General features: G+C 47.8%; 1 protein-coding gene across 2 annotated transcripts in view; it reads right to left on the bottom strand.

Annotated features, from left to right (window-relative positions):
• The window catches only part of epha6 (eph receptor A6), a 1197965-nt gene that overhangs the window by 112522 nt on the left and 1063589 nt on the right, over nucleotides 1–21854 (bottom strand). For both annotated transcript variants that reach the window (XM_072513912.1, XM_072513911.1), the window contains one exon: nucleotides 18655–18780. In XM_072513912.1, coding sequence (XP_072370013.1) covers nucleotides 18655–18780 — 126 coding nt within the window. The remainder of the gene's footprint in view (nucleotides 1–18654; nucleotides 18781–21854) is intronic.

A 21854-nucleotide genomic window follows, 5' to 3' on the forward strand; every position in this document is an offset into this window, starting at 1 on the left:
ACCTGACAAGGGGCTGGATTCTCCGCCCCACGTTTCGGTTTCACCCAGGCGGCGGGGTGCTCCGTTACACCGGCCGGACAATGGGGTTTCCCATTGTGGGGCTGCGCCACGCCGTCGGGAAACCCCTGGACTGCTGGCAAAACGGAGCATCCCGCTGGCGGAGAATCCAGCCCAAGATTTTTTTTAATATATATTTTTATTATGCTTTCCAGCTTTGCAGATAACACAACAAAGCTTCAGGATTAGTACAAGTACAATATAAATGCTTCAACATACAAAAATACAGAAAAAGGCAGTAAAATTGATTCCACCCAATTATTAACATAGACACAGAATTTACAGTGCAGAAGGAGGCCATTCGGCCCATCGAGACTGCACCGGCTCTTGGAAAGAGCACCCTACCCAAGGTCAACACCTCCACCCGATCCCCATAACCCAATAACCCCACCCAACACGAAGGGCAATTTTGGACACTAAGGGCAATTTATCATGGCCAATCCACCTAACCTGCACATCTTTGGACTGTGGGAGGAAACCGGAGCACCCGGAGGAAACCCACGCACACACGGGGAGGATGTGCAGACTCCGCACAGACAGTGACCCAAGCCGGAATCGAACCTGGGACCCTGGTGCTGTGAAGCAATTGTGCTAACCACCATGCTACCGTGCTGCCCTCAATGGGTTCTGGGGCTATGTCCGCACGGCAGCGTGGGAACGGTGGCCTTTTACGGCAGATAAAATGGGGTACAACGAGCACCGATTCCCCGTTTTTCTGAGGGCTAGCAGGAAGGCAGCTAGAGCACCCGGCTCTAGCTGCCGATATGGCCCGGAGAATTGACGGGTCCATGGCCGCGCATGTGCACGGCGGCGGACTGCAGCGGCCGCGCCGTGCAACATGGCGGCAGCTGCTCGCGGACCCGGCCTGTGGAATAGTCCCCCTCTTTGGCCGGCTCACGCGCCACGGACCATCCCCCCCTCAGTGCCCCCAGCCCTTGATGAAGTCCCCCTCTGTCTGCGGATCGCCCCTCCCCGACTGTGGCGGCTCTGGGATGAGTCCGCAGCCACTACGTCGAGTTCCCGACGGATGAGACCACACGTGTCCCGCACCGTCGGGAACCCGGCCGGTCGGGGGTGAAGCATCGGGGGCGGGTCTCCGAGTACGCCGCTTTGGAGGGTCAGAGCATCGCAAAAGCGGCACCGCCCTGATTTGGTCGGGAACTTTGATTCTGCGGCTGAACATGATTTCGCTGCCGCCGATTGGAGAATCCAGCACCTGATGTTCCCATTTAGACCAGGATAAATGATGAATGAACAAACTGGAGAATGAGGGAAAAGTGTACAAAGCCATGAAAATATGGTAAACCCCTTCACATGCAGCGAAAACCCAAGAAGAAAGGATCAAATTCCAAGACCACGCTGAATATCCTCCCCAGCTCTTTGAACACACAATACCAGTTGGATTGAATTTTGACACAGGGTCATACGCAGTGTATATAGTCACCCTCAACTACCTGACAATTCAGCACATCAAGGATCCAGCAGGAACAAAACTGTGTCTCCAGCTCAGTGCGATATACAGGCAGTGTAATATTTTGATATAGGAAAAGATTTTCGCGCCATGTTCGGGCACACACCATGACACACGTCTCCCAACTCCAATCACATCAGAGGCAAAAGTAGCACATTATAATGGCCTTTTCTCAGATAAAGAACTGCCTGTACCTTTTCAGGGAGCTAGTCAATGATTCTCCATCCCCAAAAATGACAAAAAGAAACACATAAGAATTCGGGAAAGCATTTGTTTGAAGAGGATATTTTACATATGATCACCTGATGCATCAAATCTCCCAAAATCAACACAATACAGAATGATCATCATTCTACATACCTGAACACAGAAAACCAATAAATATTCAAATGGCTGGTCTAGATTGAAACCACTGTGGTTGGAGTCTCTCTCATTCCGACAATGACAGGATAAAAAGGTATTCCCAAGAGCAAGGGATCTCAGGATAACATGATGTCAGGATATAGTCACCTGGCTCCATGATCCATTTCTTCTTCCACAAAGGCAAGGAAACTGAACGTAGAATGGGAGCCAAATGCCCCTCCCATATTTTGACCCCACCCATGAAGCGACCCACTACCCACACAGCCAAATCAATGATTAACCAACCATACCAGTAATGCACCATTGCAAATGTCCCCTACTTCAACCGCAGCAGAGGTGCCAACTACAAAGAAGAATCAAAAGGAACCCAGTCTTCTCTCGGATACATGGCCTGTCCACACCTATATAGGAGGCAAGCAGGATTCTACAGGCCCAAGGTAACAAAACTACAAAAGAAAAACATGGGACTAAAGGTTCTAACTGGAGGCATTCCTCAACCATAATGAGGACCAAACCAACCACCTTCATCCCATCCCATCTACCCACCACCCTGCTGTGTCAGGTCCAACAGCAGAGTCATTTAATTTGGAGTCAGCTGTATGTTAATAACTGACTCTGAGTTCTCAACCTCAAAAGGAATTTTTCACCAACCATTTCTCTTTCAGGATATGAAACTCATCCTCTCATTTGCCAGTACTTTCTTGCATTTAACACACATGGGCTTTGCATCCTTATTTGCATTGGCACAATTGACAAAACCATAGCTAGGGTGGCATGGTGGTGCAGTGGTTAGCACTGTTGTCTCATGGCGTGAGGACCCCAGTTTGATCCTGGACTGCCCTGGACTCTTCTGAACAGCTCTCTCTAACAGATTCTGTTGTGAGATACTGTCGAGTAGGTACACTGCTTATTTGAGTCTCTGGATGTCTCTTACTTTTAAGAAAATGATCCTTCTTCACTGTTCACTTGCCTTGCTTGCCAGCAGCAGGAAAATAAAAGCCACTCTGCTCCGTGATTTGGCGCCAAAAGCACGTACATTTTTTAAAAATGCGTTCATGGGAAGTGGGCATCGTTGGCTGGGCCAGCATTTATTGTCCATCCCTAATTGCCTATATCCCTAGAGTCCTTCTTGTCATGTGAATTTCTTTTAGGTTAATAAATATTCTTTATTAATTTATCACAAAATGACTGGGCTATTTCATAGAATTTACAGTGCAGAAGGAGGCCATTCGGCCCATCGAGTCTGCACCGGCTCTTTGAAAGAGCACCCTACCCAAGCCCACATCTCCGCCCTATCCCCATAACCCAGTAACCCCACCCAACACTGAGGGCAATTTTGAACACTAAGGGCAATTTAGCATGGCCAATCTACCTAACCTGCACATCTTTGGACTGTGGGAGGAAACCGGAGCACCCGGAGGAAACCCACGCACACACGGGGAGAACGTGCAGACTCCGCACAGACAGTGAACCAAGCCGGGAATCGAACCTGGGACCCTGGAGCTGTGAAGCAATTGTGCTGACCACCATGCTACCGTGTTGCCCTTAGTATTTCTTCCTGATTTTGCATATCTTTTCTCACAGTAGACCAAATTGAAAATATACCCCATTTAGAATCGATGTTCCAAATTACCCTTCTGGGATTTGGGATACTCTTGCATTTAACATCAGTGGGTTTCTTAACAGTGTGATCTTGGCGATGAAACTTGAGGGACGGGATTCTACGTTTCTGAGACAAAGTGTTGACACCGACACAGAATCTGTGGAATTTTACGACAGAAAAACTGGCGCCGCACCTGGACCGATTTCGCTATCGTTGCGGGGCTAGCACCGGTGTCGCGTGGAACACAATCGATTCCAATGAAAAATGATGCTGGATTCACCGGGTCCTTGATTGACACTCTGAAGGCTGATAAGCTGCAGCCGCACATACATATTACACTCCCCACACACACTTTTCCCAGCCAACAAGATGGCACTGGTTGTGATGGAGTGCACCTATACAGCTGATGGGTCGGCTGTGGTCAGAGGGCACCCAGGGGGGTGTCCACCTATACGAGCCATGGCACTAGGTTCAAAGTGGGCTGTTAGCAGTGTGCGCAGATGCATGGCTGCCTTGCCAGCTGTGGCAATGGTGTTCCATGCCCGTCAACCCCGACCCCACAGGCCACCTCCTGGCCACCCCCCACAACCTCCCCCAACCCTGGTGGAACCTCCCGCCAGCGTCACAACTGTTAGCATACATGGCGATGTTGGACACCTTCTTTACGCGCTCTCTCTCCCTCAGCAGCCGCCACGCCGGTTTCCCGATTTTTAACAGCACAAATGAACCACGGCGTCGGGAACTTGGCCGTCAGAGGTGGAGAATCGCAGAGGCCCCAGAGAATACCAGGTCTGGCCCGCTAATGATATGCAAACGGTGTGTACTGTACATGTGCTCCGGAACGCATTGACACCGCTGTCTAGGTGCGGGAGCATTGTGATTGGGCATCAAATCACCGCCTGCCGCAATTTTGGCGTTGGACCCGATTCTCCGCCCCATTTCAGCATCGGCTAACGAGAATCCCACCCTGGGTGTTCAGTTCCTTTGTAGATGCTTTTTCTCCACTTCGCTCAGGTTTATGGTAGGGATTCCCAGGTGTCAGTTGGTGCACTTTTTCAAGGAAGCTTTGAAGTATTTCCTCTGGCCTTCTGGGGTTTGCTTGCCATGTCAAAGCTCCGAGTAAAGCGCTTGTTTTGGGAGTCTTGTGTTAGCTATGTGGACGAGGTGGCCTGCCCAGCGAAGCTGATTGAGCGCGCTCAATGTTTCGATCCTGGGGGTGTTGGCCTGAGCGAGAACATTAATGTTGGTGTGACTATCTTGTCAATGGATCTGCAGGATCATGCGGAGGTAGCGCTGATCGTACTTCTTCAGAGTTTTGAGGGGCCTGCTGTACATAGTCCACTTCTCTGAGCCATATAGGAAGGCAGGTATAACTAATAATCTGTAGACCATGAGCTTGATGCTCGGTTTGAGGTCTGGTCGTCAAACACTTTCTTCTTCAGGCAACTGAAGGCCCAGCTGGCACACTGAAGACGGTGTTGAACCTCATCGTCGATGCCTGTCCTTGTTGACAGTAGGCTCTTAAGGTAGGGAAAGTGGTCCACGTTGTCCAAGGCCTTGTCATTGATAATTGGGGGGCAGTGTGGTGTGGCGGAGGCAGATTGGTAGAAGATCTTTATCTTACAGATGTTTAGTGTAAAGCTCTTGCTCTCATATGCCTCAGTGCAGGTGTTGATGATAGGTTGTAGCTCAGCTTTCAAGTGCGCATAGATGTAAGCATCATCTGCATACTGTAGTTCAATGATAGAGGTTGGGATGACCTTGGATCTGGCCTGCAGAAGGTGGAGGTTGAACAGATTCCTGTTTGTTCTGTAGTTCCGCTCCAGCTCAGAGTGAGATGCAGCAAGGAAGATAGAGAAGACTGTTGGTGCGATGACGCAGCCTTGCTTGACCCCAGTCCAAACATGGGCAGGATTTCCAGCTGGTCCAACTGGCTGGATCTTCCTATCCTGCTGATGGCAGCACCCTTGTTGCGGGTTCCCCAGCGGTGAAGGATGTGAACAATGGGATATTCAGTTGACAGCGGCAGACTTGAAGATCCCGCCACCGGCAAACAGTGGGCTGCCTCTGCTGCTGGAAACCACGCTGCAGGGGGGTGGAAAATCAAGCCAGTGAATTGGGTCTGTAGTGGATCCATTGGTCAGTATCATGGCTTGCATGTCATTGCAGAAAAGCAGAGGATGGTGATAAACTTTGTAGCAGTAGCCGAAATGAAGGAGGATGTTCCATAATCCCTCACAGTTGACAGTGTTGATGGCCTTCGTGAGGTCAAAAAACGGCTGTGTAAGGATTGGTGCTGTTCGCTGCATTTCTCTTGGAGTTGCCATGTGGTGAAGATCACGTACGTTGTGACCCTTCGTAGACTGCATCACCATTGCGACTGTGGGAGGAGCTCTTCAGCCAAAGGGAGAACGTGATTCAGGAGGATTCTTGTGATGACCTTCCCTGTGGCTGATGTTTACTCCTCTCCGTTCTTGGCCAACAAGGATTGGAGCCTTGAGTGCTTAGGCTGTAGGTGGTCTTGACTGTGCAAAAGAAGCTTAATGCATCATGGTTGTTGGATAACTGCTGTATTGCCTGCGCTTTCTCCACGCACCATCTGTTGTTTAGGCCATGAGCTATTTTTACTGGACCTCAGCCTTCAACCATCTGTCGAATTGATTTATTACCTGTTTCAGGTTCCGAAATGCCCTACACATGGCTTATCAATCCCTTGATCTCCTGGTTGTTCTCATCGGACCAGCCTTGGTGTTTCTTGATCAAGTGACCAAGCGTCTCTTCGCAGGTGCAGATCATGGAGGCCTTGAAGGCAGACCAGGCATTATGGACAATTTGCGTCTTTGGGTCACTGTGAGGCGTCCGGTTGGAAATTAGGAGATAGTTGAATAGGGCTCTCTTATCAAGGTCTTTGAGTGCCTCAGTGTTGATTTGCCAATGGCATTGTTTATGTTTCCGTCGCAGGATTCACCGCTCTTCACCCGTGCTGCTGCACACGGGATTCACTGCTCTCCTCCTGTCCTGCTGGACACTGGATTCACCACTCTCCTCCTGTGCTACTGCACACTGGATTCACTGCTCTCCTCCCACACTGCTGCAAACTGGGGGCGTGATTCTCCACTCCCACGCCGAAGTGGCCGCGCCGTCGTGAACGCCGTCGAGGTTAACGATGGCGCGAAACGGCCCCGATCCCGACCGATTCAGGCCCTGACAATGGGCTAGGATCCAGGCCGCGTCATCTACACGCGCCAGGCCTTGTCGCCCGTGTAAAGGTGTTCTCCACTTGTGCTGCTGCACACTGGATTCACTGCTCTCCTCCTGTGCTTCTGCATACTGGATTCAATGCTCACCTGCCATGCTGCTGTCCACTGGATTCACCACTCTTCCTGTGCTGCTGGACATTGGATTCACTACTCTCCTCCTGTGCTACTGAACACGGGATTCACTGCTCTCCTCCGATGATACTGCACACTGGATTCGCCGCTCTCCTCCTGTGCTGCTGCACACTGGATTCACTGCTCTCCTCCGATGTTACTGCACACTGGATTCAACACTCTCCTCATGTGCTGCTGCACACTGGATTCACTGCTCTCCTCCGATGTTACTGCACACTGGATTCACCGCTCTCCTCCTGTGCTGTTGCACACTGGATTCACCGCTCTCCTCCTGTGCTACTGCACACTGGATTCACGATCCCCGCCTGTACTGCTGCACACTGGATTCACCGTTGTTCCCCCGTGCTGCTGTACACTGGATTCACCGCTCTCCTCCAGTGCTACTGCACACTGGATTCACCACTCTCCTCCACAGTGGATTCAACGCATCCTCCTGTGCTGCTGCACACTGGATTGACTACTCTCCTGTTGTGCTGTTTCACACTGGATTCACCGCTCTCCTTCACACTGGATTCACCGCTCTCCTCCTGTGCTGCTGCACACTGAATTCACCGCTCTCCTTCACACTGGATTCACCGCTCTCCTCCTGTGCTACTCACACTGGATTCACAATATCCGCCTGTACTGCTGCACACTGGATTCACCGCTCTCCTCCTGTGCTGTTGCACACTGGATTCATCGCTCTCCTCCTGTGCTGCTGCACACTGGATTTACCGCTCTCCTCCCGTGCTGCTGCACACTGGATTCACCGCTCTCCTCCTGTGATGCTGCACACTGGACTCACTGCCCTCCTCCCGGGCGGCTTCACACTGGATTCACCACTCTCGTCCAACACTGCTGCAAACTGGATTAGCCATTCTCCTCTTGTGCTTCTGCACACTGGATTCACTGCTCTCCTCCTGTGCCACTGCACACTGGATTCACAGTTCTCCTCCCATGTTGCTGCACACTGGATTCACAGTTCTCCTCCCATGTTGCTGCACACTGGATTCACCGCTCTCCTCCCGTGCTGCTGCACACTGGATTCACCGCTCTCCTTGTGCTGCTGCACACTGGATTCACCGTTCTCCTCCCATGTTGCTGCACACTGGATTCACCGCTCTCCTCCCGTGCTGTTGCACACTGGATTCACTGCTCTCCTCCGTCTCTGCCGCACAACTTGATTAGCCGCTCTCCTCCCGCCCTCTCAGTGAGATTCTTCTTCGTGGCAAGAGGTGGCTTGCCACTAGCTGATGGTGGGATCTTCTGGATCCTCCTCTGTCAATGGGATTTCCCATTGAATTTACCACATGCCGCCAGGAAACCTATGGCAGGGATCCATCATCAGCTGGACTGGTAGATCCCACCAGTGTGAACAGATGGAATCTCAGCGAGAGTGTGTAAAACTGACAGAACCATCTGACGTTGGCAATTTAAATAGCTTTGTCCATGGTTCCCAGCACAGTCATCCAGCAATCGTCCAGGGAGGTAAGCCCTTACCTGGGAACTTCTAAGAGGGATTCCCCAGTGCTTTTTTGGGGTACCCCCTAAATCTTACGCTGGGGAGCCAGGGTGTTATGGCCCATTGTTTCACATGGTCTTAAAAAAGTAGTTGGAACCAACTTAAAAATAACTAAAATATACTGTAAAAAAATCACAGAACAAAATTAAAAATAATTAATATTAGTAAATCTGGGCTCGACCAGCCCAGTGACAAGGATGTGTGTGCGACCATTTTATAAAGGACCCAAGGAAGCAAGAGCTGGAAAGACACGCTGAGTTATTCTCAATGAAGCCAAAGGAATCTTCTTGCAGCATAAAATGGCCTGCAAATATTGCAAAATGTAATAAACATGCTGTGTAATCATGTTTTCGAATATTGGTATTTTTAATCATAATAATCACTCATTGTCACAAGTAGGCTTCAATGAAGTTACTGTGAAAAGCCCCTAGTCGCCACATTCCGGCGCCTGTTCGGGGAGGCTACTACGGGAATTGAACCCGTGCTGCTGCCTTGTTCTGCATCACAAGCCAGCTATTTAGCCCAGTGTGCTAAACCTACTAATGCAATTTATGATAGATTCCTATTGCTTTCCAACAATTGCATTTCTTCTAAACATCCCTCAGTGTTGAAGTGTGCAAGGAATCCATTTCATGATGAACTCCATTATTTAAGTAGCAGGAGAAGCTCTGGCCTCCAATATTGTCACTAGTTTTCAATCAGTAAATGGTCAGATGTGAAAACCATTACATAAATAGCTTTTAAAATGAAAACCGAGCACAAAAATATAATTGTTTTTGTTTGCATTTTGTTTGTATTTTGATGCATTTATTTGAATTCTGGCCATTATTTCATCAGAATCTTTGAACTCTTTAAACTTAGTGGGCAAATTGACCTCGGGCGCGATTTGCCAGTCATGTTGCGGCTGACTTGGTGACGTGATGAATCTCGCGAGCTACATGATGTTTGAAACGTCTTGCGGGATTGAACTGAACCTCATGAGGCATTGTGATCTAAGCCCACCGCGGGCAAGATCCAGATATACATGTTTAAATGAGCTAAACGGATTCTCCCGGCACCTGGGAACTAACGGCCTCCCCAGTGAGGCCTGGACCGGGCGCTGTTAAGTACTGGTTCACACAAAGGTGGATTAGGTGTAACGGCACCCAGGCCATTGGAGGGCCCTGTGTGGCTGGAGACAGGGCAGGGTGGCCCTTGGCTCTCCCTCTGGCACCTGGGCACTTTGGCACTGCAAGGCTGGCAGGAGCACTGTTGGGTAGCAGTATTGGGGTGCCTGGATGCCAGGTGGCACTGCCAAGGTTGGGGCCTCGATACGACCCTCAAACCCCTCAAAGCCCCAACTCACATATGAGAGGGTCCTTGGGCCCTCCATATCTGCTGCACGTGCCATGGACCTGATCCCTGTCGCATATAAAATGCCAGTTTAGCACCTTGGCACTGTCAACCTGACACTCTGGCAGTACCCTGCCAGTTAACAGTGCCACTTGGGCATGTCGGCAGTGCCAGACTGGCATCAATGTGGCACTGCCAGGGTGTCAGCTTGGCAGTGCCAAGGTGCCCAGGTGACACCAGCATTGCCAGGGTGCCACTCTGCCAGAGGGCAAGCAAGTGAGGGCCTCCAATCCCATGGTAGACCCTGAGTGCCGTTCCAAATGGGGACCAGCACTGAATGGAGCTCACCCGATATCTCCAAGGCAAAGGGGTGAGATTCCAAAGCCTTGGTTCGATCGTGGGAGTGCATATTAAAGGGAGACAAGCTATCTTGCTCCACTATGCAGATTTTCTAAAACGTGATCCGCCCACAATGAATGGGATTCACATCACGACGTCTTGCGTGGTCGCATTAGACCTCGCGAGGCATAGCGGGTCGTGTAGATCCCGGAAGAGGGATCTTCCGGCAGGTGAGAGCCGTTTGCGCTGCCTTTCAGGTGAAATATGGTCAGTAGATTATGCCCTAAGTGTGGGTGAATACCGGTGTGGATCTCACCCAAAAAGCTGGCAGGAAACACCCTGCCAAACCCGGCCAAAATGAACTTGAGAATTTCTTTCGTTGAATCGTGCCCTTCATTTGGATGAATCGCGCCGCTCATTTTAATTGAGGGTGAGAGGGGGCAAAGATGAGCCCCCAAACATGTAACATGGCAGGGAGGAGCGTGAATGCCAGGCTGATCTCAGTGGTCAAGTCTAATTTGAAATAATGTTCCAAGGGTCACCAGGATTGCTGGATTTATTTTTCCAAATCCACTATCTGCCCAGCAGACAAAAGCAGGAGCTACTGGCAGGAGGCTGTAACGAGGCCCCCAGGAGAGTAGTCCTTGGTCATAAATTGAAGGGGAGAGGGTCCTCTGTCATGCCTGGATGGGGGAGCTGGAGGTGACCATGAGTAGAGAAGACAGGGCCGGACTAAGTGGTAACATCAGCAAGGAAGATCCATGGCTTTTTTATGAGGGCTGGAGGGGCATTCCTGTTACTCATGCCTACAGGGAAACTTAAATAAAAATTTCAAAACTTATCTGTGGGGTATATTGACCCACAATTTCTCTCCTGATATTGCTGGGCTTGACCTGCACATAGAATAAAGGACCTTTGACGTCCCTGCAGGAGTCCCGCTTGCCAGCTCAAAAGCACAGGAAAGAACTGGGGAAAGTGAGCTGCCGAATTGCAATTGTCACCAACCACTCATTGAGAACTCATTGAGGAAGGCCATATTAATATGCTGAATGTTCACACAATGATCTCCACTGACTGCAATTTCTAGGTACCAAGCAAGATATTTGGTCAGATCAGAATAAGAAATGATCGTGAGAATAAATTGCACCTGATTCCAGATTTTATCTTAATGGCTGAACATAATAATTTATAAATCTTCCTGATGCAAAATAAATTGTGGGTGGTTACACGTGCTATGCAGCTGGCATATATTTGTACAATTTATTAATTATGTTTAATTTGAAAGTATTCCAGATTTCAATTGGATTCTGTTACAATGTCTGTATGAATTAACACATTATTTTATTAAATTAAAATAGAATTAACCAACTGTCAATTAATTTTCAACAACAAAGATTAATTTTGACAAGGTATAATGTTCTCAAATTATTCTCCCATTTGGTGTTGGCAATCATTTTTCCAAAACATATCTGAGTTTTAGCTTCTGGGAAAACAGGGGGCGGGATTCTCCACTCCCGCGCAAAAGTGGCCGCGCCGTCGTGAACGCCGTCGAGGTTCACGACGGCGCGAAACGGCCCCGATCCCGACCGATTCAGGTCGCATCATTTACACGCGCCGAGACCGATTCAGGCCCTGACAATGGGCCAGGATCGGGGTCGTGTCATCTACACGCGCCAGGCCTTGTCGCCCGCGTAAAGGCGGCGCTGTATAGATGACACGGCCGGCGCCGCATAACGGGCGTCATCCGCGCATGCACGGGTTGGCCGGCACCAACCCGCGCATGCGTGGTTGCCGTCCTCTCTAAGTCCGCCCCGCAAGAAGATGTCTGACGGATCTTGCGGGGCCGCAGAAGGAAGGAGGTCCTCCTTCAGAGAGGACGGCCCGACGATCGGTGGGCACCGATCGCGGGCCACCCCACATTTGAGGTACCCCCCGGTGCAGGACTCCTCTTCGACCCCCCGCAGGCCGCCCCCCCAGCGTTAACGCACCGCTCACGACGGCAGCGACCAGGTGTGGACGGCGCCGGGGGGAACCCGCCGTTTTGGCCTGGCCGCTCGGCCCATCTGGGCCTGAGAATAGCGGGGGGGTGCCGGAGAATCGCCATTTTGGGTGTCTCCGGCGATTCTCCGGCCTGCGGCCCGCGAAACTCGACCGGGCCGTTCCCGTCGCTTGGAAGAATCGCGGGAGGGCGTCGGACCGGCGTCCTGGGAAATTTTGGCGGCCCAGGCGATTCTCCCAACCGGCGCGGGAGTGGAGAATCGCGCCCAGAGTTCTTAATGAGCTTTTGTATACTTTACCTGGCACTTTGTGAACAATTAAAAGAACAGTTTTGGATAAGCTACAGTTTCAAAATTTAAATCAAATTTAATGCCTCTTTTGCACAACTAGATATACAGCAACACATACCAATGGGCAAATGGCAGCACAGTGGTTAGCACTGCTACCTCACAGTGCTAGGGACCAAGTTTAATTCTGGCCTTGGGTGATTTTCTGACTGGAGTTTGCACATTCTTCCCGTGTCTGCGTGGGTTTCCTCCGGTTTCCTCCCACTGTCCAAAGATGTAGATGGTGAAGTGGATTAGCCATGCTACATTGCACCTTAGTGTCCAGTGATGTGCAGATTATTAGGGTGGGAGTATGGAGATAGGGTGAGGGAGTGAATCTGGGTTCAGGTGCTTCTTTCGGAGGGTTGGTGCAGACACAATGGGCCAAATGGCCTCCTTCTGGGATTCTATGGATTTTGTCATTAAGCAGCAAAACAAAATTAATTGAGAACATCTTTGAATCCACACAAATCTACTCAATATGTAAGATTGGAGCTTTGAATTCATGCTGCAGCATTTTAAGACAGGAAAAGTTATAATGTCAGCACTAAAATATCGGGCAACCTTTGCTTTATTGCCCCATGAGCTGAATGGACATTTTCATAGACAGCATAAATAATAGTAAGTGAGCAAAAAGAGTTAATGTGCCACGGCTCCAGATTTGTTTAGTTATCAATTGAGCTTTGCTCTTATAATTTATGAGATAATCAGACTGCATTAAGTTAGTTCTTATTTTATCTGTGATGGCATCCATGGGCGGAACCTTAGGGGCCCGTCGCAGCAGAGACGGGGCAGTAAAATTCGGCGAGCCATTCAAAAGTCCACTGGCTTCAGCAGGCCCAGGTTGGGAGACATTTGTAAGAATCAAAATGAACTTAGTTCCTTCAGTGAGTCTAAGATGCACGTCACTGTCCAAGGGGGCTGGATATCTCAGTCGACACAATGGTTACCATGTAGTTCAGAATAACCCCAATAACTTAGGTTTGATTCCTATTGTTGCTAACTTTTGGTTGGCTCTTAATTTGTCGCTCGTTGTGAATTTACTTAATTTGCTCTGTTTCTATAACCTTTGCTCGAGAGTCGCCAGATATCTTTATGATACCGCCACGAGGTTCAAGTTCAAGTACTGATCAATAACTCGACACACTAATTAGTAAGATTCAAATCAAAACACATTTATTATACACAGTCAATCACTACTCATGCATAAAACTCTACTTACTAGACTATCTCTAACACTAAAAGGCCTATACTTAGCTTTGGGACTGGCCCACCAGGTCAGGGGAACAAATGGCCTTTTGTTCGATTCTGAGTCTGCAGGATTCAAAGCTGGTATGGACTGGTAGCTAGGAGCGCCTATCTCGTAGCGTGTGTTGACTGGAGACTTACTTGGTTGATGCGGCAGCTAGGCAGGTCACTGTCAAGGGTTGTTTCGCGCTGCTGAGTGACCCTGCCAAGAAGGACAAATTGAACTTGGGGGCTCTACTTTATAGTCCCCAGGGGCTTTGCGCCGTTCGGGGCGGACCCCGTATCTGGTTCCAAGTGATTGGACTACGTTCCGATCACTTGGATTGATTTCTCTAATACTGGAGCCGTTCCCTGATCGCTGGGCGGTTCCTGAGTGTCCATTGGCCTTCCTTTGTCTTGGCTCCTGCTGGCGCCGAGGAGTCTGGCTTGGCCTTATTTACCTTAAATGTTTCAATTGTTCCCGGGGATCGCTCATTAATATGCAGATGGCTGTTGGTTTCAGTGCTGTCTGGGTTTCTGCAAGTTTTAATATACAGGAATCTTTGCACCTGCTAGTTTTTGCCTGTGTTGGCTGAATTTCCCTGCATTCTTTGCGGATCTCCATTTTAAGTCGGGAAGTGGCCAACCCAGGTGGCTACACTATTCTGACTGAAGCAGACATCGGACCCTGCACCCCTCCTCCACCCTTCAGGCCATGACCCTTGGCAGTGTCACCCGGGCACCTTGGCATTGTCACACTGGCACTGTGACAGTACCTGCCAGCCTGGCAGTGCCACCCAGGCGCATTGGCAGTGCCAGGGTGGCAGTGCTAAGACACCCAGGTGCCATAGGTACAGCCAGGGTGACACCCTGCCACCCCGGGGTCTCCAATAGCCTGGGTACGTCCCCCCCCCCCCCACCCCAGGTGCCGTCGGCTTGGTCCATGTTTGTGTGGACCAGTACTAAACGGTGCCCGGGTCGAGGCCTCGCTGGAGGGCCGTTAGTCCCCGCGAGCCCAGACAATCCAGCGTATGCATATTTAAATGAGCCTAATGGCACTGGACAAGATCCAGATTGCAACGTCTCATGAGGTCGGCTGAGTCTCACGAGACATCTCAAATGACGCGAATCTCGTGAGAGACTTCTCGCGATATTCAGCAGCTTCATCACGGCACCAAGTCGAGCATGACGAGGCCGTGAAATCATGCCCAATAAGGTGATTTCACAGTCTCAAAAAGTCTGTTGTATCAGCTTGTTTTAAACTGTCCTTACTTTTCCTGATTAATTCCATAATTTAAAACTTCAATTTGCTCAGCTGTATTCCAATATACTTTATCCATCTTTATCTTCCCTTCAGATTGAAGCAGCACATTTCCTGTAGAGGGATGCGATGTGTGCTCATCCCAAAGATGAGTCAATGGCTCATTGTCTACTGATGCCTCAACCTGAACTGTTTTCTTGGTAGTTTTTGTCAGATTTGCCATTGCCTTCCACTCTCAGGACAGGGCAAAGATGCGGGTCTGAAGTCTGCCTCAGCCAGAATAGGAATCAAACCTAAGTTATTGGGGTTATTCTGAACCACATGTTAACCATTGTGTCGACTGAGATATCCAGCCCCCTTGGACAGTGACATGCATCTTAGACTCACTGAAGGAACTAAGTTCATTTTGATTTTTACAAATGTCTCCCAATCTGGTCCTGCAAAAGCCAATGGACGTTTGAATGGCTCGCTGAATTTTACTGCCCCGCTTCTGCTGCGATGGGCCCCTAAGGTTCCGCCGTGGCTGCCAACACAGATAAAATAAGGACTAACTTAATGCAGTCTGATTATCTCATAAATTACAAGAGCAAAGCTCAACTGATAACTAAACATATGAAAAACATTGAGATTAATTTAAAGCATCGAGTTCACTGCAATCAAAATTTTGTTTTATTGATGCAGAATTTTCTTTGAAAGTTTCTTTCCAAATTGTGAGGTAGCAGACCTTCTGGACAGGAGAATTAGCGAAAGGTTAACAAAGCTGAATGATATCTTGAAACTGTGAAGCACTAAGGGGTGTACTTAATGCTCTTTCAAAGAACTGACACAGGCATGGTGAACCAAATGGCTTGTTTCTTCTCTGCAGGATTCCATGGGTGCGATTCACCCAAAGAATGACTGTCATTTTGGGTGCTTTCGGCAGGGTGTTTCCTGCCAGCTATTTGGGTGCAATCCAGGCTGGGATTCAGCCGCACTGAAGTCATTTTTTCGGCTTGGGAATTTTTTCCCCAGTCCAGTCCACACTTCAAAATTATTTCAGCAGTGGGGAACTGAACTCGCCGGTCAGCCCGGCTCTTCAGAAATCAGGGTCCCCCTTTGAAAGGGTGCCCCCAAATCTAATTGAGCTTAAGGATCCCCCACAGCCGCCACCCACAGACAATGCCACCCCCTGCAGACTTGAGCATTACCCCCCTCACCCCCACAATGAGCACACCCCGCAATGGGGTCACTGAAAGCCCCCTTTTTCATGGTGCCCCATCAATCTTTATGAAGTTACTTCATACCCCCCTTCACCCCCCCCCCCCCTTTCATAGAATTTACAGTGCAGAAGGAGGCCATGCGGCCCATCGAGTCTGCACCGGCTCTTGGAAAGAGCACCCTACCCAGGCCCACATCTCCACCCTAGCCCCGTAACCCAGTAACCCCATCCAACACTAAGGGCAATTTTGGACACTAAGGGCAATTTAGCATGGCCAATCCACCTAACCTGCACATCTTTGGACTATGGGAGGAAACCGGAGCACCCAGAGGTAACCCACGCACACACAGGGAGAACGTGCAGACTCCTCACAGACAGTGACCCAAGCCGGGAATCGAACCTGGGACCCTTGAGCTGTGAAGCAATTGTGCTAACCACTATGCTACTGTGCTGCCCATGGGCATGGCCCCCTCAGGCCATGGCACCCAGGCAATGCTGCGACACCCTGGAAGTGCCAACCTGGTACCCTGACAGTGCCAGGGGCAGTGCCAGGGTGCTATCCTGCCCTGTCCTCGACGATCTGGGGGGCTCCAACGGCCTCCCAGACCCCTGGTGTGGCCATCAAGCCTGGTATCCGCTTGTGGGGACCAGTACTAATCAGAGCCCATTGAGGCCTTGTCAGTGCAGCTGGTGACTCCCGCGAGCTGGGAGAATGTGGCCTCAAACAGGCCGCGCATATTTCAATTAGCCTAATTTAAATATGATTGTCTCGATCACGCATAGCGAGGGCCTGATCCAGATCGTGCCGGGCGCCTCAGGTCGACTGACATGCACGTGGTTTGGCGACCAGCGCGCACAAAGCATGATTTTGACCTCACCTGCGATGAACCAAGAGCAACGAGATCAGCACCAGGCCAACGCGGTGTGAAAACCGTGTCCCAAGATACCACTATAAAATCCTGCACTTTCACAGTAATAGATTACATGTGTATAAACAATTCTGTAACAAAAGAAGACCTGCGTTTATGCAGCAGTTTCCACAAATACTGGACATCTCAAAGTGCTTTACAATCAATTAAATATTTTTTTGAAGTGTTGCCATTGTTGTAACATATTTTGAGATGTTGATTGAGCGATAACTACTGGCCAGAACATCCCCTGCTCTTTTAGAACAGTGCCATGAGGTAATCTTTTCTATATGAAACACAGTGCTAAGCTTTGGAAGCTTTAAGGTACAGCCATGGTCTTAAGTACTTTTCTACTCAACTTCCAAATGGAAAGCAAAATTAAAAGAGCGTGGCGCAGTGGTTAGCACTGGGACTACGGTGCTGAGGACCCGGATTCGAATCCTGGCCCTGGATCAGTGTCCATGTGGAGTTTGCATATTCACCCCATGTCTGCGTGGGTTTCACCCCCACAACCCAAAGATGTGCTGGTTAGGTGGATTGGCCATGCTAAATTGCTCCTTAATTGGAAAAAAAATTAATTGGGTGCTCTAAATTTTAAAAAAATTCATAGAGCGATACAAAAATTTGTAACCAGATGGCTGGTGGTTGGTGACACAAAATAGCAATTTATTGAAACACCAGAGAGGCATGGTGGTTAGCACGGCTGCCTCACAGCACCAGGGACTCAGGTTTGATTCTGGCCTTGGGTGACTGTGTGGAGTTTGCGTGTTCTTCCCATGTCTTCTGGCCTTGGGTGACTGTGTGGAGTTTGCATCTTCTTCCCATGTCTGTGTGAGTTTCCTCCGGGTGCTCCAGTTTCCTCCCACAGTCCAAAGATGCGCATGTTAGGTGGATTGACAATGATCAATGGGCAGGGTTTACGAGGATAGGACGGGGGAGTGGGCCTAAGAAAAGAGCTCTTTCAGATGGTCGGTCCAGACTCAATGGGCTTCCTTCTGCACTGTAGCGATTCTATAAATTACTGATGAGACAATTCAATCTGAAGGAGGGAAGTCAGGTGGAACCTGTCACTCTAGTAGCAATAGAATTGTGGAATAAATTGCCAGGGAAGGCCAATGAAGTGGGTTTCATTCCAAAGTTCCAAAGGTTTATTCCAGAGTGAAAAGAAACTGTCAGATAGTGTGGGAAAGCAGATGTATATAAAAGAAGAAAAAGAAGATTTGGTCTTTATCCCATTCCTGAAACCTTTATGTTCTAACTCTATGGGTTATTTTCTCAATAGTTGTCATGGTGGATGGATCTCAACAATGCAATTAAAATAATTGTTTTAAAAAATAGAAAATCAAAAGACGTAAAACTAGTTTGAAATTATGCTTTGGGCTAACACCTTCAGGCACATGAAAGTCGTTGTCTAAAGTAGAAAATTAGTTAATGAGTTCACCAAATAGCAGAGAGGGGATTTTCTACTGAACACTTTAATGGCTCGGACCTATTAGACCCACAATGCAGGTTCAAAGACTTGTTTGGTGAAACCAGTTAAGTGCTAAGTAAAATGGTTTGAAAGGATCACTTGCAGAACAAGTACCTCAAAAGGCTTCAACTTTTAAAGAGACAGGCCAAACCAAAACAATTCTACCAGCAGAAAGGATTCTCTGGCATTTTCTACTATTTTTTTTACCTGCTCCAATTACTCTCTCTATGCGAATTCTGGAAGGATCTATTTCTTTTGCAAATTCGTGCACTGCTTGAGATGGGTCTTCATAAGTATCCGGATCGATGTATGTTCTCATCCCTGGAAATCTGACTGGAAAGAATTAAAATTGAATTTTTCAATTGGTAAGAATTAAATAAACCCAGAATTACTCAGAAATTCTCTATTGACTTACTCACAGACATTTCGCTCACAGAGTATCATCTTCTAATAATAATAATCGCTTATTGTCACAAGTAGGCTTCAGTGAAATTACTGTGAAAAGCCCCTGGTCGCCACATTCCGGCGCCTGTTCGGGGAGGCCGGTACGGGAATTGAACCCGCGCCGCTGCCTTGTTCTGCATTACAAACCAGCTGTTTAGCCCACTGTGCTAAACCAGCCCCAGTCTCTATAGGTATTTAATCACAGCAAGTTCAGGTATCTTGGAAATTGATTTTAAAAAGTGTGCATCATAAATGTCTGTTTAATGGGAATTTGCTTCTCCATCTGGAGCTAAAAGTCTAGCAAATTTATTTTCTGAATTACAGTTGTCGCTGATTAGAAATACACCAATGCTGAAGTAATTGCAGTGGTATAATTAACACCTTGCTTTCCATTTAGATTATTGAGCTTGCTGCATCCATGATTTTGGTATAAATGATGAGTATTACTGTCAAGAGTTTGAAACACAACCACAGCACGTTAACATTAATCTGACTCATGACATCTGCCACTTTCAGAACATTGAGCAAACCATATATGCCTGTAATTTCCGCAGGGGTTCCCTCCATCGCCCACTGGAACTCCGGGTGACTATCTGAACGAACAACAGAAACAGTTAGAAATGGCCATTTATCCTCTTTTTTCCCTGAGGTCGATGATCAGAACCCTGTAAAACATCTCCCCCATTTTCTGAAACCATGCTTTCAAAAACAAACTCTTTCCCAACACCATATTGTTGTCTAATAATAAGTATGTTCTTTAAAAGTTGCAGAAAAAGGTCACAACTGTGAGAAATTGGCAATTCAGTCAAAAATCAGTAACGTGGCATCAGTTGTCAACAACAGATTTCAGCTCATTGAAAATTCAGCTTAATGGAATAAGTATAAATGGGGTCTCTTTCATCACGATGTCCGAATGACCAATGCCTCTCTGCTGGGATAACCCTCCAATCGAAATGCAATCATAGAATAATACTAGTTAATACTAGTAATTGCATATGATTTTTGCTCAGGGCATGGTGACACAGTGGTTAGCACTACTGCATCGCAGCGGCAGGGACCAGGTTCGATTCCGGCCTTGGGTGACCGTCTGTGTGGAGTTTGCACATTCTTCCCGTGTCTGCGTGGGTTTCCTCTTGGTGCTCTGGTTTCCTCCCACAGTCAAAAGATGCGCAGGTTAGGTGGATTGGCCATGCTAAATTGCCCCTGAATGTCCAATGGTGTTCAGGTTAGGTGGAGTTACGGGGTTATGGGGATAGTGCGGGGGAGTGGGCCTAGGTAGGATGCTCTTTTGGAGGGTCATTGCAGACCTGATGGGCTGAATGGCCTCCTGCTGCACTGTAGAGATTGTATGGATATAGATAGATTATTCGGAAACTGTGTAATGGCTCAGTAGTACTCTTCATAAGGTAACAGGAACACTGGCTGGATTCGCAAAACATTTTTATGCCAAAGCAATGCCAGTAAGGTTCTCTCCCAAGCAAGTACATTGATATCTCATGAAAGTATTTGAGTGGTAAATTACACGTTGTAGCAATTTGTTCTCACTGAGAACAGTTAATGGGATAGGCAATAAACTAACTGCTTTGTCTTTTTGTGTGGTATTGTTTGCTGGTGTGGCACATGAGCAGTATACAAACCGAGTCAGAAACTAGATAGGAAATAGGAAATGACTAACTGTGAGGGAATTAGTCAACTTCTAACTGGTTCTTTATCTTTCTGATTGTGACAATGGCATTAAGAAGGAAAACAGACAAACATAGAAATGAAAAAGAATAATGAAGTAAGCGGGGGTTTTTTCAGTTGTTCCAACAATGGCTTTTGGATAGGCCTCCTCCCCTAAGCATATTTAGTAGCACTAATGATAACTTTGTACAACTGATTGCCAGAAAGAGTTAGAAAATCAAAAATCCCCCAATGTCCCTTTCCTACCAATACCATATGACAATCACATATCGGGTGGCAACAACACTGTTGCCAGTTTCTGTCAACAAGAACTCCAACCTACTCTGTTGAATGTCTGAATGATTATTCTGCTGAATATAACTTGTTCTGTACCTGAGCTTGGTGAAGCTTCTCAGTATAAATAAAACACAAAAAAATAATTCTTCAGTAGTGTCATGTGAGAGTATCTTTAAGACATGGATGTTTAAGCAATGTACCTTTAAGAAAACAGTGATGTCAGAGAGTGGGTGGAGCTGAGGTCAGGTCAGCCATTTTGCAGTTTAGTTTTGCAGTTTGGAGGAAAAGAGCTGGGTGTGTGCCTGTGTTTTGCAGTGAGCTGGATCTCTGCCATAAAAGACCATCTCTGGATCATTTGGGTGATTTAAACTTCGAATAGTGAAGCCTTTAAACTGATGTGATTTTGTTTAAAGGTGTTAAGTCTCTTGGAGGTTTGAAGGAACATTTTAAGGAATTATTTACTGTTGAAATATTTTCTGAGTTATCTTTGAAGTAAGGGGTGTTAAGAGATCCAATGTTTATTTAAGATGTTAAGTTGAGTTCATGGAATAAACAGTGTTTTGTGTTTAAAAACCCACGTGTCCATAATTGTAATCCCACACCTAGGGAAAAAGCCGTGTGCTAGGAAAAGCAACAAATCCATTAAAGGGAGAGGTTGATTGAACTCCATGATACATTTTGGGGTTCTGAAAACGCCTCGCCCATAACAGTAGCTTTAATTTTTAAAATGTGATCAATATAAAAATGCCCACTATTTTTTTATTGAACAAAGGAAAACAATACAACTTACCAAATTACTGCAGTATGGAATAATGGACAAGGAAAAACAACATGGGACAAACTAAGGCAGAACATTTTCAACCTTTTTTTGTTCATTTATGGGATGTGGGCATTGCTGACAAGGCCAGTATTTATTACCCATCCCTAGTTGCCCTTGAGAAGGTACTGGACACCAGTAGTAAACAATTCATTTATATCTCAAAACATTTGTGGTTCCACAGTAT

Source organism: Scyliorhinus torazame, chromosome 8 (genome assembly GCF_047496885.1).
Source record: "Scyliorhinus torazame isolate Kashiwa2021f chromosome 8, sScyTor2.1, whole genome shotgun sequence".
In the NCBI taxonomy this organism is placed as follows: domain Eukaryota; kingdom Metazoa; phylum Chordata; class Chondrichthyes; order Carcharhiniformes; family Scyliorhinidae; genus Scyliorhinus; species Scyliorhinus torazame.